Below are 16,770 nucleotides of genomic sequence, written 5' to 3'. Positions count from 1 at the left end.
CGGCGTATTGTGTTCTGTGAAATTAAAAAGGGTACAGTCCGCCGGGAATTCAATCCCGTCCCCGGCTCCCCAAACTTTCGGGCCGGTCATGACTGGTCAACACCCTGCAATCGTTTGGAAGTGAAATTGGCGACTCCACCATGCGCGCAGCAGTGTGGTGTTGGGCTGCATAATCACACTGCGCCGCAGTGAATACTTGCCCGCCAAACTTCGGACATCAGTAACTTGATCAGTGACGGTTAATTTGTCATGCAGGCGTAGAGTCTCTATGCAACCCTATCGCTGCATGCGACTCTGTAATGAGGCTACTCTTTCTTTTCCTTTCCTTTAGCAATGATTCTCACATCGGCCGGGGGGAAACGAAAAGAGGACTACGAATGCCTCCACTGATCATCCCTGGCACTTGCAGTGCAGGGTGTATACTAGGATCGATGTGATTCGCCCTGTGGAAACCCGCAAAATGGGGCAAGATGGGATGGATTACGGACCATACTACCCGAAATTTAGAATTTAAAGCAAGCAGTCGGCCCTAAGGCAGCGCAAGCAGATGGAACCTTTAGATTGTCCTAGGTGTGATCATTTCAACGATTGACTCTCTTCATCCAAACATGGTAGACATTGGGAGCAAAATCACGCAGGGAGAGTGGTCCAGTAACGACTTGTTCAAGTCGTTGGTACCGTCTTTGGCGACCGCTTTCTTACTATTACTCTTCACAACTGCTGCTTGGCGTCGATATCTTTCGCCCCTCAGCGACTTACCTGGACCATTTTGGGCCTCTATAACTCGTCTATGGCATGTCAAAGTCATAATATTCGGTGACCAGAATGTTCAATTGAGTCGCCTTCACGAGAAACATGGCCACTTCATTCGAATGGCCCCGAACGAGGTCAGCGTCACGCACCCTGATGCCGTCAAGAAGATACTCCTGCAGCCCATGAAGAAGGTCAGTGATGGCGATCACGGCGATTTTCTGATTGAACCTACTAACCTCGGCAGGGCATGTTCTACAATATTTCGGCCATTCCAGACTGGCGCTATCAGACGCCCATGTCATCACTGGAACCCAAAGACAAGATCGAGAGATCCAAGGCATTTGCTTCTGGTTACGCCCAGTCTAATGTAATCAAGTACGAAGATGCCATCAACCCTTTGATCGAGAAACTTGGGAATTGGATGGATCACTATGCACGGTCTGGAGAGGCGATGGAGCTAGACAAATACCTGATCTACACGTCTTTTGATGTTGTTGGAGAGGTTCTCTTCTCCAGACCTTTTGGATTTATCGAAAAGGGGGAAGACTTGGGCAACAGTATTGCCAAGAACCTCGCCCAAGAAGCCATTGGCACTCCAGTAGCTCAGTTCCGATGGGCCCAACTTCTACTAGGAAACCCTTTGGTCACGTATCTTGGCTTGTCTCCAGGGTCGATGCTTATGGACACTGCGATGGTAGCTCTCAACGAGCGCCAGAAGAATCCGGATGCACGATTTGATGTCGTCGCTCATTGGTTCCGATATCTTCAGCAACACCCAGATCGAACCACTTTGCGCAACGTCCAGGCACAGACAACAACCAATGTTGCAGCCGGCTCAGACACCGTTGCCTGTGGCCTCCAAAGCGTTATCTACCATATGACGCGTAACCCTGGAACCTGGGAGAAAGCCCGTGCTGAGATCAAGAAGGCTCAAAGGGAGGGACAATGCCTTGGCAAAATCATCTCGCTTGAGGATGCGCAGCAGCTGCCATACATTCAAGCCTGTATCAAAGAAGGCCTCCGTATCCACAGCCCGGTTCCTATGGGTCTTCAGAGGGTGGCGCCTAAAGGAGGCGTGACGATTGGCGACCGGACATTCCCTGAAGGCACCACGCTTTCTATCAATCCTTGGTAGGTGATAATCGAGCAGTTCGATACGTTACGAGAGTATGTGGTTGACATTCATTCCCAGGGTTTTACATCACTCAACTGAGCTTTGGGGAGGCGACGCAGACGAGTGGAAACCAGAGCGGTGGCTAGGGGACGATACTACGGTGCTGGAGAAGAACTGGATACCGGTAAGCGCGCACTCATACAGCACTGCTCTTCTCTTCAAAACACTAAACTCTCTAGTTCGGAGCTGGCTGGATGGGATGTCCCGGCCAGCATGTCGCTCGCATGGAATTATTGAAGATATGTTCCACGGTGAGTGCCCGCCGAAGTCATTACGAGCTACAACTGATCAACCCAATACCAGATAATTCGTGATTACGACCTGAAATTTGCAGATCCATCTAAGGAGTGGAAATGGAAGGCATACTTCACTATGGTGCCTGACTCCTGGCCGGTGTTGGTATCAAAAAAGAAATAGGTTTTGTAGTAATGAGCGACCTGCGAAATAGATTCGCTTTATGTACATCAATCATCCGCCTATTTGTCTATTCACAGTGAAGAAAGTCTGAAACCACCAATAGCTCAAGAGTTGCCCTCAGCTCCCTGGGCACCGCACTTGCTCTCGCAGTAGTATGTCATCTAAGTATCAAAGTATTAGCTCTGTAATGGTAAAATTCTTGCTGTTGACTTACCTCGTCACCACCAATGTGCGAAGCAGCGGAGTTGCAGCCAATGCCGTCCTATAGGACAGTTAGTTCTCCACATGGAATGTGTCATTGAGGCTTGTCATACAAACATGCAGTCAGGGCAAGTGTCCCATTGTTTGCTTCCAGTATTGCGCTGGCGGTAAAGATCGCATGCACACTTGGTAGCATCGGGGAGGATCTCGTAGTTCTTTGCCCAATCATAGCTGACGCTGTATGGAGTGCCACCATTTGGGGAGCTGATTCTGTTTGTCACACATACTGCGACTTTGTGCAAATCGGCAAGTGCTCTGATTCTGGCTGTCAGCAGCTATTCACAGTGAAGGGGGTGGGCTTGGGACTTGAAGCTTACACTGGAGCCGCCAGAATGACAATGGCGAGGTTCAGAACTGAGGACTTGAGGAAAGCCATTTTGAAGATTGGAGGACGAGAGGTACTCTTTATGTCTGATTGAAAGTTATTGAAGAAGGTTGATTGGCGAGAGAGAACAGTGGTTGGGATGATGAGTTGGTAGATAACCTGAAATACAGTTGAGAAAATCGTAGACTTTATAGTACTCAACACTCGTTAAAAGGCATGCCCGAAAGCCCAGGCTTGCCAAGTGAGCACATCCAGTTTATCCTAGCCCCACATGGGATGGGGTATTTTTATCACTGCGCCCCTGAGTGCTGTGTGGAGATTCCCCTATAAGGTGCGTAGTGCTATGCCTCCAATCAGAGGCGCTGCCAAAGAGTATGCATAATCGCCTCGTGGGGGATGTGCAAACTCTCCTTTACGATCTTGGGTCATGCGCTCAGGTCATGGCGAGTCAGTGATGCTTGAAGGATCCGAGAACCGATTGCCGACAAGCGCGCGGTGCCTTGTTTCACAGCGTCATGGGCGAAAACGTGGTCCAGGGGCGGCTGCATCCGTGCGGAATACTCCTTTTAAGCTTGAAAGAGATAAAGTGCGATGGGCCCTAGAAGATCAACGTTGCTTGGTTTTGCATGACAAACATAACCTTATTTGGGTGAGGCGCAGCGGCTGAGCCTAAAACTTTATCCAAATAGAGTCAACGCATTGCGATTGTCGCTATCAGCCGCATGGACCCACATATAGGAGAGAGGATATAATACTGACGGACAGGGGGTTTTCACAGCAGCCCCATCGCCAAGGCTAAAGACCTGACTCGCTCATGGCGCGACCAAGTATCTGATAGTAAAAGTTTGGATCAATGACATACTAAAAAGATTCCAGTTGGGATAGGTATGGTGACAAGATCGCCCCGCGGAGTATAAAGTTGGAAGGCAACTCCTGGATTATTTGGCTTGTTCCTCAAGTCTGTCGGACAAGTTCAAGCATCACCATACATGCCCGCATCCCTTTCTTTCAAAACTCACTACACTCTTTACTACAAGTCTTACGCATCATGAAGCAATCAAGCTTTTGGGTCTTTCCCTTGATCAGTGCCTCCGCTGCTGCTGTTTTGAGTCCTAGAATGAGCTTCCCTCCTCGTTATCAGAACCATACCCTACAGCCTGGCCAATTCTTGTGCACTAAGGGAGGAAACAGTAAGTTTGCTTCTTTCAACACACTTGTGAAATCAACTACACAAGAAGTATATGAACAACTGAGTTGACCTGTAATCTCTTCTCTAGTGACAATTATGGATGAAAGCCAAGTCAAACAATTATTGGCAGCTGAAGGCATTTTGCCTGAGGCACCTCCTTTTGATGAATCTTGGCTCAACTTCACCGCGCCAGAACCGTCATCGAAGGAACTCTCAGCCCGTCAGACCTCGTGCGGCAGCACAACTTCGTTTGTGACAGACAAGACTGAGAGGTTCGTCGACTGGGATGTGCAAATGTCTCCTGTCGTTCTCGGGGCTGGAAGCGGCGTTGATGTCACAGTCTCTTCTGGATGGAGTGTTAGCAACTCGGTCTCTGCTTCGGCCGGCCTCGACATCAAGTTTGTCAAGGACAGGCTGGGCAGCACTCTTGGAGTTGACTTTTCCCGAACCTGGACTACGACTACCTCTTTGATGTACAAGACCACCATCAAGGCCGGCGAGGCTGGAACATGGATCACTAGGCCGTGGGTGACGCGCAGATATGGTCGTACCTTCCAAGGTTGCCCGGGTTCATTGGCTGAGACTGGGACGTGGACGGCAGATTCCCACGAAGATGGCACCTATGATAACGCGAAATGGATCTCTGGGTTCATTACCGCATGCATTAAGCCAGCCCCCACTAATGGGGATCTCAGCTTTTGCAATGGGGATGGGAAGTTTCGATAGATGCCGTCGCTGCATAAGGCTCTGCGGCAATGCTTGGGGTATTGGTGGATTGCGTTGTGTTTTGGACGTAGCGCAACTCTTGTTTACGATGGAGAGCATTTGTTAGCGTTGATTAGAAGTTTAGATGGATCAAGCCGTGTCGATAGTGCATATCGAATACAATTTTCTTACAGAGTGGACTTAGATGCTAGCAGGTTTATGTAGATCTGAGATACGAGTAATTCTGCACAAGTACTTTCGTATGAGTTCTCGAGAGAATCGAATTTATTCGTGTCGCGTAGTACTTGCATCTATATCAAAGGCACAGAGAGCTTTCCCCGTTCGTCGGTCGCTAACACTCAACTCAACCTCGATACCGTCAAGCCCCACCTCGCCGCTATCTCGATTCTGAAAACGTGCTTTCCCACTCCACCTTGATCCCACATACTGCCTCATCACTGCGGTTGGTATTGAAAATGATTAGATGACCAACGTACACCACAGGTGGGCTGAGGCTCTGCCGCAAGTCTTGTAATATTGCGAAGACCTAAAGCTAAGCCGTCGGGTTTGCTACTTGTACACGGGCCACTCTTCACCCTCTCGTACCCCACCGCAGCAACCGCCTAAGTTTGCATCAGCCAGTCCATAACACAGAAAAGGAACTAAGAATGCTATAGTGTATTTTTTCAATGGGCTCCTGTGTACTACACACTGCTCTTTGACTTCATTTTCATGATTCATTTTTATGAAGAGAACTTCGTGATGTACTAGCATATCTACGCTGGGGCAACGTCTCTGGGACTCGTCGCCCTGACGGCATAGTCACGATGCAGAGTTAGTGCTTTATTCACCACCAGCGCTCCCGCCCCACCCTGCATCACGCCTAATCCAACAGCAGCCACTTCATCGTCAGCATTAACCGCATTGAAGGCTACTGTTCTCCCAGAGACTTGGATTGTATTCCAAATGTTCTGCAATCCTTCCTAGACCGACAGTTCTGTATCCTTTCCGGGCCACGATGAATCGTCGCTAAGTTCACCTACGAAGGCCGCTTCATAAAGGCCGAAGTTGACGAATTGGAGAATCATCTTCCAGGTCTCGATCTTCTTGGCGGACTCCTGAGCCCGCCCCCCTGGAGAGATCCTTCCCTTTGAAGGGGGTAAGCGTGTGTAAGAACCAAACTGAAGCTCTTAAGTTGGCACCGCCGAAGGGGTAAGATCTTAACACTGACGGTACTCCACAGCGATTTCGGTACTAATAGCTACATCTACCCCAGCTCCGAGACACTTTCAAACAAGGCCTTAATGATTTAACTCATTCGGCAAACTTACAGGATGCCGCGGGCAGGGGCCTGGGTCACAAAAGCTATCGAGGTATAAAATACAACGCGGAGATCGTCGGCTACAGAGGATCGAGTATAAGACTACTACTTATCTTGCGGACTTCACAGGTTGGGCTGCAAGGATAGAACGAGCCTGCTCAAGTTGACAGGAAATGCAAAGTACAGTCGCAACTACGGCAACATGGTGGCGGGTGATACTGGAGGTTGACGAAGCATTCATCCGATAGAAAGGGTGAGCAAGGTAGTCAGAAGTCGAGACTACGTCCAGTGCACACCGCATCAGGCCCAAAGCGACGGCCAGAGGTGCGCCACTCTGGCCCAAGACGATCCGTGGAAGCACGCGTCTACTCTAAAGATCTGGAAACCACACTCACTGGCATCACGGTAGCAGGACATGGTCTGAAATTAGCCTTGTTGACTTTTGTGATTCGCGTTGAGGGTCCCAGGTCTCCGTTACGCAGAAGTGGCAACTGGGGAGGATGCAGATACTGAATGCAATCTATATCGAAGTTGTAGCAAAGCCTAATTGCATGCGGACTTTTGGCTAACGCGTCTGTGATCTGGAATTGCCAACAGCAGCCGTCAGTCAGCCAGTGTAGAGTGTTTGCCACATATCCAGCTACCGAAGGCTTAGTGATAACTGTTCGGCGCACTTCATTGCTCGGAAGAGGACGTCAAACCGTCCTTGCAAAGGCCGTCTACCCAGCGATGAAGAATTCTAGGCAGCGACTCCAGGCAAGCGACCCTATCATCAAGCCCGCGTCATGTGACACATCTGTCCCAGGGTCTTGTTTAACCCCCAAAGTCACTGCAGTTCAGCCGCATCTCACCCCTCCATCCAGCCTCCCACAATTGAAAACTTTGGAAGGCGCGTTCAAGCGAGCTTCCGAGCCACGACATCGACCAGAGGCCTTGACCCGTGCAAGGGAGCTCTGATTTGACCAGATTGTACCTCAAGTCTACATCTCCGCAGACAGATCCCCGATAGAGCGGGCACGGACGTCAGTGCGGGCTGTCAAGTGCCTGCTGCTACACGGCGTCTCTGCTTTGGATGGAACAAGGTGCAGCTAAGCATGGAGCCTCCGCCGAAGCGACGGAGGGTGGACGAGTCCCTCGCAAATTCGGAGGACAGGAGGTCAGACGATGCACCAAGGGCTGCATTTCCCAGTCAATTGTCCAGCATTTTTGACGGTACCGGTATTTCGAACTCGCACGGCGAGTTCCATGTTGGACGCGACGTGTTCGTTACGAATAACAACATCCATTCGCCTTCGGTCACACCAACGGATACCCGGCGGACACTTCTCGAGTCACTACGGTTCGACCAGATCGATGCGCGGCGTCAGAGCATAAAGACTGCCCACTCCAACACTTGTCGCTGGTTCTTACAAACCGATACATTCAAGAAGTGGGAGGAGAATTCGCAGGATGGTAACTTTCTGTGGATCAAGGGCAAACCCGGAGCTGGGAAGTCAACCCTCATGAAGTTTCTTCTCAGCGAGATTTCCAAGAGAGTCCGCCGAACGGGCAAAAAAGAGGCTCTCATCTCTTTCTTTTTCAATGCTAGAGGGCATGGATTAGAAAAATCAACTGCTGGCTTGTACCGCTCCCTAGTACTCCAACTGCTAGACATGAAGCCCGAATCACAGCATATCCTAGACCAGTTCCGACCGGGTCACCACTGGACTATTGATTCGCTAAAGTTTGTCCTAGAGGAAGCTATGCAAGACCTCGAAGAGACTCCAATTATCTGTCTCATTGACGCATTGGATGAGTGCGATGAGGACCAGGTTCGAGACATGGTCTTATTTTTGGAGTCGCTTGTCAATATCCATGTTTTGTTACACGTCTGCTTTGCTAGTAGACATTACCCACGCATCACGATACAAACAAGGCTTAGCATCGTTCTCGAGGAGCGCGATGGCCACTACCAAGACATCACGACGTATCTTAGTAGCGCGTTACGAATTGGTCACAGCAAGGGTGCCGAAGACATACGATTCAAGTTGCAGGAGAAGGCACGGGGCGTTTTTATGTGGGTTGTCCTTGTGGTAGGCATCCTAAATAAGGACTACGATACCGGGGACGCGCACAAGCTTGCCCACAGAATCCAGGAGCTTCCCGGGGATCTTCACTCGCTATTCCGCGACATATTAACTCGCGATACTAAGAACCGTGAAGGTCTCTTGCTATGTATTCAATGGATATTGTTTGCCAAGCAGCCTTTAACGCCGAAACAATTATACCTTGCCATCTTAACTGGATTGGAACCGGAATACCTGTCCAATTGCCACTCCGGTGCTTATGGGAATGGGGTGGCCACAAATTATATACTAGACAAGTCAAAAGGACTGGCTGAAGTGACAAGATCCAAGACCCCAACTATCCAATTCATACATGAGTCGGTAAATGACTTCCTACAGAAAGAGAATGGTATGATTGGCTTGTTTCCTGAGCTGGGCCCTAATGTCACGGGACGAAGTCACGAAACGCTTAAAGCTTGCTGCTTAACATATATGACCATGGAAGCAGTCCTTGCTATCGAGCAGTCATCTGAGCAATCCCGGCGCGAAGAAGCGATTCGAGCGTTTCCGCTACTGGAGTATGCCAATTCAGGTTTCCTTTATCATGCGGAGCAAGCGGGAAGTCATGGCATCAATCAACAACATTTCCTAGCCACGTTTCCACGGGTTGAGTGGGTGCGACATTACAACATCCTCCAGAAATTTGCGACACGTCGGTACACGCTTGACGTCACCCTCTTGTACATGTTGGCTCACGCAGGGCTTCCAATACTTATTCAAGCTCACTCGACCCGCCAATCCTGTTTTGAGATCGAAGCCGAGCGCTACGGGGTTCCAATTTTGGCAGCCTGTGCTATGAAGCAGGGGCCGACTGTGTTAGCGATGCTAGAACTCCAGGCGGCAAGGGTCCCGGAGTTTGATTTCCAAGACTTCTGTAGCCGATTTCCACCACGAGCAGATGATTTGAATGTTTCGAGGCTGGAGTTTAAGTTTAGGAAAACACGAGGGTTATTTCATCAGCTCGTGGAAAACGGCAGCGATTTCGCTTCAATGTTCTATCTTGCCTCAGAATCACCTAATACAATCTTGGTAGGAAAACAGGGAAATGAGCTATTACGTCTAGCATTGGAACATGAAAGATACGAGGTAGCGAAGCTGCTATTCAACTACAATTCCTATGTACCAACAACCGATATGGACGGCTAGGCACCATTACATCGCGTGTCATCTATTGATGTAGCTAAGCTACTCATCGATCGCGGTAGCAACATTGAAGCTACTGATAATTGGGGAAAGACTGCCTTGCACGTCGCATCTTCCCAGAATAGAGTTGAGGTCGCCAGGCTCCTCATCTATAGCGGTGCCAATCTATCAGCTACTGATATTCTTGGACAAACACCCTTACACGACGCGGCCCCGAAGCAGTCAGCTGCTGTGGCCAGACTCCTACTTGACAGCGGTGCCAGTGTATCAGCTATTGATAATCACGGAACAACACCATTACACCACGCGACCCGGACTCAGTCAGCTGCTGTGGCCAGACTCCTACTTGACAGCGGTGCCAGTGTGTCGGCTACTACCAGTGACGGAGAAACACCATTGCACAGAGCGGCAGGATCTTGGGCGCAGGCAGATAGAGTAATCAAGCTCCTTATCGAAAGGGGTGCTGATGTGTTGGCTGTCAATTACGCCGGCAAGACACCATTGCATATGGCAGCGGCCCGGGGAAGTCATATTGAAATGGCCCAACTTCTTATCGGTAGTGGAGCCAACGTTTTTGCTACAGACAAGAACGGACGCACAATACTACATGACCTGGCAAAGTCATACCAAGGACGTGAACTTGAAATGGCGAAGTTTCTGATCGATAGCGGTGCCAGTGTAGTTGCTACTGATAAGGAGGGAAAGACGCCATTACTCGAGGCTTCTTCAAAGCACGACTCAAATTTGGCCAACTTACTGCTTAATCGCGGCGCCAATGCATCGACTGCCGATAACGACGGAAATACACCATTGCACGTGGCTTCCTTGAACGGGCACGTGGAAATAGTCAGTCTACTGCTTGAGCATGGTGCTAATGTGTCGGTAGCCAACAAGGATGGCAATACGCCGTTCCTCGTAGCTTCATCAAGTGGCCAGGCGGACATAGTCAATCTACTACGTAAGCGCGGTGGTACGGGTGTGACGAACAGCAACAGTTAGATGCTACAGCACCGATGTGGTCCCAAGTTGGAACCGAGACTAAATACTACTTTCAATGCGATGTGGCTGATCCTCTGGCATTTCATACGTCGGTGAAAGCTTTGTTACTACAAACCATCCATTAGGATAGTTTCAGTGAACCTTGAAGTTCAAAAAAAGAGCAATTCAGATTTGGTGCCATTTCGACAAGAGCCTGGGTAGGAATGCAATCCTTATGGCAAGGAAGCCGTTGATCATATATGCAAAGGTGGAATACTGGCGAGCACAGATTACAAAAAGTCAACTGCAAACATGGAGAGTCGCAAGAGACCCTCACAAAGCTCAGCCAGCTAAGGCTAAATCTAAAAGTCAATTCTCATTAGACTCCTGCCGGACGCTGGGAAACAACTAGAATCGCCGCGCCGAGCGTCATCCCAAACAATTCGAGAGAACTGTGCGGCTGAACGCAAGTCGCCTATGAGCCCATGGGTCACTTGGCGCATCTTTTGACGAGTTATCAATCGCCCCTGGTCTGCGGGGAATGACAGCTGTTTTCTCTTCGCTCACACTTTCACAATCTAATCCTCGCGTATCATACGATCAGATCCACATGGCGTTGACAATGAAGACGTACGAAGACTACACTGTTGCTGCGATATGTGCCATAGGATTCGAAATGAGCGCCGTACGTTTCATGCTCGACGGCGACGAACACCCGGGCCTCCCGCGGCAGCCTGGAGACCCAAACCAGTATATTCTTGGCCAGATGAGCGGCCACAATGTCGTCCTTGCGTGGCTTCCAGCTATACAGGGCAAGAGTGCCGCTGCGGTAGTTGCCACAAATCTTCAACGAACTTTTCCGTCTCTGCAGTGGCGTTTCATGGTGGGCATCGGAGGGGGGGTTCCGAGTGTGGATCGAGATATCCGCCTGGGCGATGTCGTCGTGAGCATGCCCGACGGACTGCATGGCGGTGTGGTGCAGTATGATTTGGGAAAGGACACAGACAGTGGTTTCATCCTGAAAGGCTTCTTGAAGGCGCCGCTATCCCATATGAGAGCCGCTGTTGTCAAAATGCAGTCAGATCATCTCGTTGCTGATAACAAAGTGGAAGAGTTCGTCTCAGCCTTGTTACAACGACATAGGCGGCTTCAAGTCTACCAGCGGCCGCCCGCTGAGACAGACGTTCTATTTGATGATACAGACGATGGACCGCAGATCTGCATGAGGCCAGCCCGCCAAAGCAGTGGCCCCGAAATCCACTATGGATTGATTGCATCTGGCGACCGAGTGATGCGGTCTTCAATCAAGCGAAGCTCAGAAGTGAATAACATAGGAGACATCCTCTGTTTCGAGATGGAAGCTGCCGGACTAGCGACAGAGTTCTCTTGCATCGTGATCCGAGGCATTTCGGACTATGCAGACTCCCACAAAAATGACACTTGGCAGCATTACGCAGCTGCAGCAGCTGCCGCTTGCACCAAAGAGCTTCTGGCCTACATAGAGCCCACTGCTTCTGAGGATGCTGTTACAGACACAAAATCGCCGACAGGCGTTGAAGACCAGTCAACTGTGTATTCCAGTTTTGTTGGCCGTGGAATTCACAATGCAGGGAGCGGGAACTTTTCAGTGGGCGGGAACGTACACATTAGCTAAAGTCCCAACGGGACATGACCATAGGATGCGTTTGGACCCTGACTGCTTCTAGGTTCCATGTATCGGCGTTTCCAGTGAAATACTTCGGTGTGCAATTTGAATTATTATCATTGTCTTTGATTATCCCAAGCGGCCACATCAGAGGTGTGTTACAGTGGATGGATTCTATCCGACGTTGTTGTTCAGTTGTCAATTACAGTGATAGCCGGTCCAGCAATAGTGGGGTTGTCGCTGATATTCCCACTACACTCGGTTAGCACGGCGTATGCCCGAACTAGCACTGTACCACCAGAAATCACCTGCATCCATTGAGAGCTCCGAGGGCGTTAAAATCTCTGGTCCATTCTAACACATTAGTCAGGCACGGCAGCCTGGTATCTGCCATGCCGACAACTCTGTCGGTGTAGAGCCGACTAGATGAGGGACTGGAGATGAGGTAGTGGCAGGCTCCCGTGGTCGTGTGCCACTTATAGTGTTCAATAGGAGTTACAGTGTCTCAAGGGACAGAAACGAGGCTTAGGTACACCACAACCCGGAATAGGCTGGTTAGAGTGGCTGCACTCCTTGGTTGGAGATGCCTATGTCTGGCATCATGGACAATGAAGCCTTCCCTACTATTGCTCACGGCCTGAAAAAAAGGAATTGAAGACTGTATATCTTTATCTTGTCTGGCAATGGTAGAGCCTTGCATGGGAGCTAAGGCGACGGGTGCCCACATCGAGAGCTAGCCGGGCGCTTTCTAACAGCATCACAAGCACGTCTAAACTCAGCGGGGTGCCAGCTATGACGGCGTTCGGTTAATGGCGTCTGTCTCTGGCAATCTACGTTGATTCAATATGAAAAATTTATAAAAATGTTCCGTTTCAGATGGTTTATGAGCTTTGTTTTAAGTAGATGTTCACGTGCGCACCGGAGCTAAGTTGTCGGCTGTTGGGGCCAACCCGACCTGCAGCGCTATGGACCCACGAGAGGCTGGTTGGCGAAGAGTAGGGGATAACGCCCAAGAAGTGCTAATCTACATGTATCCCAACATACTATGGTACAGGGGATGATATATGTACATTTACATACCACTCCACTCCTCCACGTACTATTATACAACGTCGACGGGTCGCAACCAATGTCGCCCAACGTACACAGACAAGCAGTGCTATGACGAGGCGCTGCCATCTTCGGTCGAAGGATTCTCACCTTCGGATAGAGGACTCCCATCTTCAGTCAGAGGACTCTCATCTTCAGTTGAAGGCTCATCTGAACGACTTGGTTCCAACTTCTGCCCCGCCTGGTGGTATGCCCCATTTTGATACATCAGGCCTTGATGTCCTGATTTCTTGAGTGCTGCGTAATCACAGACAGTAATTCTTTTGACGGTCCCAATGACGACGGCCGTCTTCAACTCGGGTAGCTCCAGTGTCCCGGGTAACCGAGGAACCACTCTTTTGCCCATCATGCTACCCATGTCGAAACGATGCCACGCGACTGAGCAGCGCAGGACATAGAGGACGGGCGGTATGCGGATGAGAGGCGTGTTTTTGCCATATATACGCGCGACCCCGTTGAGGCCCAGTTCCTCCGGTGGCGCATCCCCGTCTCTCATCCAGGGCGGCCATGGTAGCTCGCTCTCCAAGGAAGCCAAGCAATCTCGCACCTGCTCCGACAGCCGGTCTGGCGGCGGTCTCAAATGTTGGGGCTTGGAGAGATGCTGCGCCAAAGCCGCGCCGTCCTCTGTATCGCTAAGGACGTGGAGGTTGAAGTAGCCAGAGCTCTTGATGGCTTCATACGTCCGGCTTGGAAGGCTTATGTTGAACATGATGGTGGGCTCTGGGGTCAGTGTAAGAGAGGTGAAAGATCCAAGCGTCATGGCGCGTGGGACTGGCTTGGAGCCGGTCTCGGCGGCGGAGTCCGCGTCGTCCGGGCCGTCCGCACCGGAAGAGGAAACAGAGTTCTCCCCGTCCGCACCGGGAGAAGAAACAGGGTGTTCGCCGTCCGCACTGGAAGAGGAAGCGGAGTCCTCCCCGTCCGCATCGGAAGAGAAAACAGGGTTCTCGCCATCAATAGCGGGAGAGGGAACCGAGTCCTCGCAATCTATAGCAGGAGAGAGAACAGAGTTCTCGCTATCCATATCGGGATAGGAGACGGAATTCTGTTCATCCATCGCGGGAGAAGAAACAGAGTCCCCGCCGGCCGCAGTTGACGAGGATCCTGTGACAGGATCGACATGGGAGGAGGCAGGGCCCTCGCCATACGCTGCAGGAGAGGAGGTAGGGTCCTCATCAGCGACTTGAGTAGAGGAGGCGGCGTCTTCGAGGTTTATTGTGGGAGAGGAGGTAGGGTCCTCGTCAACCAGTGGGGGAGAGGAAGCCGCGTCTTCGACGTCGGCCACAGGTGAGGACTTTTTGACGGGAAGGATATGGAGTGCAGTGACAACGACGGCAGACTGGGGGACCCGTCGCATCATGGCCAGAAACTTGGCCTTCAGGAGATCGTGGCCCAACTGGACGCTGTTCACGTTCCCATTTTCGGCCTTCTGTATCGCCTTTTTCATCAAACTTTGGCGAGCTGTTGCCCAATCCTCCATTCGGCTCTTCTTGATCGAGTAAAATGACGGTCGCACGGGAATCTCTCTCATTTCCGATGCTTCGTCGCTGTCATTATCCCCGGATGTGCCTGGTTCCGTCGAGATTTGCTCGGAGCTGGGAGTTGTTGGCTCTACCACTTCAGAACCCGTATTCTGTGTTATGCTTGAACCCGGTGACTCGGCTTTCGAGTCGGGAACCAGCCGTTCCTCCGCTGGTTCGCCGTCATTACTCCGGACTGTCGTCGGCCTCTGTGATGTGGCTTCTAAGTCGTCAGATGTCGACGTTGCAGCTGGTTCGTTGTCCTTATTCCCGGTTGATATCGACTTCCGTGACATGGCCTCTGACGCTTGGCTTGTTGACTCGAACGTCCGTTCATCGTCCCCACTGCTTGGTGTGTTTGACTCCTGTTCACTGTTCTCTGTCTTGGGCCTTGTCGCCCTTGACTCTTGTTCCAACTGATGCTGAAAGTCTTGCATCGCCTCTAACCCTTCGCCGAGCACCTGAGTAGTTGCCCTAAGCAGTTCCTCATTAAGCTCCAAAAAGGTCGCGTTCTTGTTCATCTGATCAGGTCCTTTCCCCGTTTTGTCCCACACGCGAGGGCCTTTCAACGAGCTCTCAGACCCCCTTTTCCCCTCCTGTTCCCCCATACGTTCCGCCATCTTCACTGACACTGGGATCAGAAGAGTGAAGTGATCGATAAGTGGGGGGACTCACGCCGCCATGTTTGCAACCGCTCAAGCTTCTTCCTGCTTTTGGATCTCTTCTCCTGGGGGGGCTTCTGGTTTTCCGACCCTGTCTTCTCAGAATCATTCGCGCCTACCTCCTTTCTCTCCGAATTATTCTTGTCGGGCCCCTGGTGCTTGTCAGCCTCCTTCTCTCGAGGGGCTTCTTGCTCAATTTGCTTGGCAGATTTCTGTCCCACCTGGATGGCCTCCTTCTTATGGATATCCGCGGGCTGTTGCGAGTCCCGCCCTGTTGTGCTGTAGCCAGCTCGGGGATGGGCCCTCAGCCGGGCCGTCCCCCGAAGAAGAGCGCCGGTTCCGTTCGGCACTCTACAGGCGCGCCCGCACCTTGATATAAGGTGAAGACGATTCATGCTGAAAGCCAGCAGGAAATGCTCAAGAAAGTCATTGGTGTAGAATTTCTAATGATTAGCGGGGCGGCGAACAAGTGGCGCACCCAGCGTCCCTGTTATGCTCGTCTACTATGCTCATATGTCTTGCTCGCACTTGGAGCTCTCCCTGCCAAAAAATTCCCCAGCGCGTTACAGGCGCCCATGCCGCTTCCAATTAGGCCCCGGCGATAACGATAAGCCCGCCAGCGCTCAGGCCCGGGCCCCTGGCACCCGGTTTGGTTCCTCTGGGGGATCCAATTGGAGCCAACCCGGCGGCAGCCCTGAAGTACGAAGTCCCGAGCTAACATTTTTCTGAATTGCCCATTGAAACATTGAAGCTGTCGCTCGCATCTGTCGATACCCTCGCCCGCCCATCGCACCACGCACAAGACACCCAACCGGGCCAGACATACCCAGACGCCACCGTCGGCCATTCTCGGGTCCAGCATCCACACGCCCCCAAGACCATAACCCTTCACAGCCGACACCGAAACAATGGCGGCCCGCCTGCCCCGTCGCCCGACGTGCGCCCTGAGCCTGTCGTCGCTGAGCCCGCAGACGACGACGACGACGTCGCAGCAGGGCCCGTCGGCGGTGCAGTCGCAGTTCCAGACGCGCAACGCGCGGCTGATCCGGCGGCCGCGGCGGCCGTACCTGTTCACGCAGCTGGTGCAGCTGTCGGACGGGTCGACGTACACGATGCGCACGGCGTCGCCGCACGCGCTGTACAAGTCGACCAAGGACACGCGCAACCACGTGCTGTGGAACCCGTCCGAGAAGAGCCTCAAGAACGTCGAGGTCGACGAGGCCGGCAAGCTCGCCGCCTTCCGTGGCCGCTTCGGCCGCAGCTGGGACGCCCCCGCCCCCCGGGTCGCGGAGGAGGACGAGGGCGAGGCGGTTGATGGAGGAGACGTCGAGGGTGCTGACGGCAAGAAGAAGGAGAAGAAGAAGGCGGTCAATTCTGGGGAAGAAGAGTCCGATGATCCGTTTGGCGACCTGATCAGCCGGTATGCGATGAAGGAGACGGAGAAGGGAGGCAAGAAATGATGAAA

General features: G+C 51.7%; 7 protein-coding genes across 7 annotated transcripts; 5 read left to right on the top strand and 2 right to left on the bottom strand.

Moving 5' to 3' along the window:
* Positions 1-608: 608 nt before the first annotated feature.
* On the top strand, positions 609-2,344 carry JN550_005477 (uncharacterized protein; the record flags this gene model as incomplete). Its single annotated transcript, XM_049317109.1, has 5 exons — positions 609-944; positions 998-1,884; positions 1,946-2,051; positions 2,107-2,178; positions 2,231-2,344. The coding sequence occupies 5 exons, from the start codon at positions 609-611 to the stop codon at positions 2,342-2,344; spliced, it is 1,515 nt and encodes a 504-aa protein (XP_049172490.1).
* Positions 2,345-2,448: 104 nt separating this feature from the next.
* Positions 2,449-2,981, bottom strand: JN550_005476 (uncharacterized protein; the record flags this gene model as incomplete). Its single annotated transcript, XM_049317108.1, has 4 exons — positions 2,449-2,505; positions 2,559-2,606; positions 2,659-2,860; positions 2,923-2,981. 4 exons carry the CDS (start codon positions 2,979-2,981, stop codon positions 2,449-2,451), a joined length of 366 nt encoding a protein of 121 aa, XP_049172489.1.
* Positions 2,982-4,215: 1,234 nt separating this feature from the next.
* Positions 4,216-4,845, top strand: JN550_005475 (uncharacterized protein; the record flags this gene model as incomplete). Its single annotated transcript, XM_049317107.1, has 1 exon — positions 4,216-4,845. One exon carries the CDS (start codon positions 4,216-4,218, stop codon positions 4,843-4,845), a length of 630 nt encoding a protein of 209 aa, XP_049172488.1.
* Positions 4,846-7,239: 2,394 nt separating this feature from the next.
* Positions 7,240-10,392, top strand: JN550_005474 (uncharacterized protein; the record flags this gene model as incomplete). Its single annotated transcript, XM_049317106.1, has 2 exons — positions 7,240-9,124; positions 9,431-10,392. The coding sequence occupies 2 exons, from the start codon at positions 7,240-7,242 to the stop codon at positions 10,390-10,392; spliced, it is 2,847 nt and encodes a 948-aa protein (XP_049172487.1).
* Positions 10,393-10,993: 601 nt separating this feature from the next.
* On the top strand, positions 10,994-12,025 carry JN550_005473 (uncharacterized protein; the record flags this gene model as incomplete). Its single annotated transcript, XM_049317105.1, has 1 exon — positions 10,994-12,025. The coding sequence occupies one exon, from the start codon at positions 10,994-10,996 to the stop codon at positions 12,023-12,025; it is 1,032 nt and encodes a 343-aa protein (XP_049172486.1).
* Positions 12,026-13,175: 1,150 nt separating this feature from the next.
* Positions 13,176-15,700, bottom strand: JN550_005472 (uncharacterized protein; the record flags this gene model as incomplete). Its single annotated transcript, XM_049317102.1, has 2 exons — positions 13,176-15,268; positions 15,319-15,700. 2 exons carry the CDS (start codon positions 15,698-15,700, stop codon positions 13,176-13,178), a joined length of 2,475 nt encoding a protein of 824 aa, XP_049172485.1.
* A 513-nt stretch (positions 15,701-16,213) lies between these two features.
* On the top strand, positions 16,214-16,765 carry JN550_005471 (uncharacterized protein; the record flags this gene model as incomplete). Its single annotated transcript, XM_049317101.1, has 1 exon — positions 16,214-16,765. One exon carries the CDS (start codon positions 16,214-16,216, stop codon positions 16,763-16,765), a length of 552 nt encoding a protein of 183 aa, XP_049172484.1.
* Between the last annotated feature and the right edge of the window lie 5 nt (positions 16,766-16,770).

This window comes from Neoarthrinium moseri (genome assembly GCF_022829205.1).
Source record: "Neoarthrinium moseri strain CBS 164.80 chromosome Unknown scaffold17_Wmoseri_CBS_16480, whole genome shotgun sequence".
In the NCBI taxonomy this organism is placed as follows: Eukaryota; Fungi; Ascomycota; class Sordariomycetes; order Amphisphaeriales; family Apiosporaceae; genus Neoarthrinium; species Neoarthrinium moseri.
The sequence above is the reverse complement of the archived record's forward strand: the minus strand, read 5'-3'. Positions and strand labels throughout refer to the sequence as shown.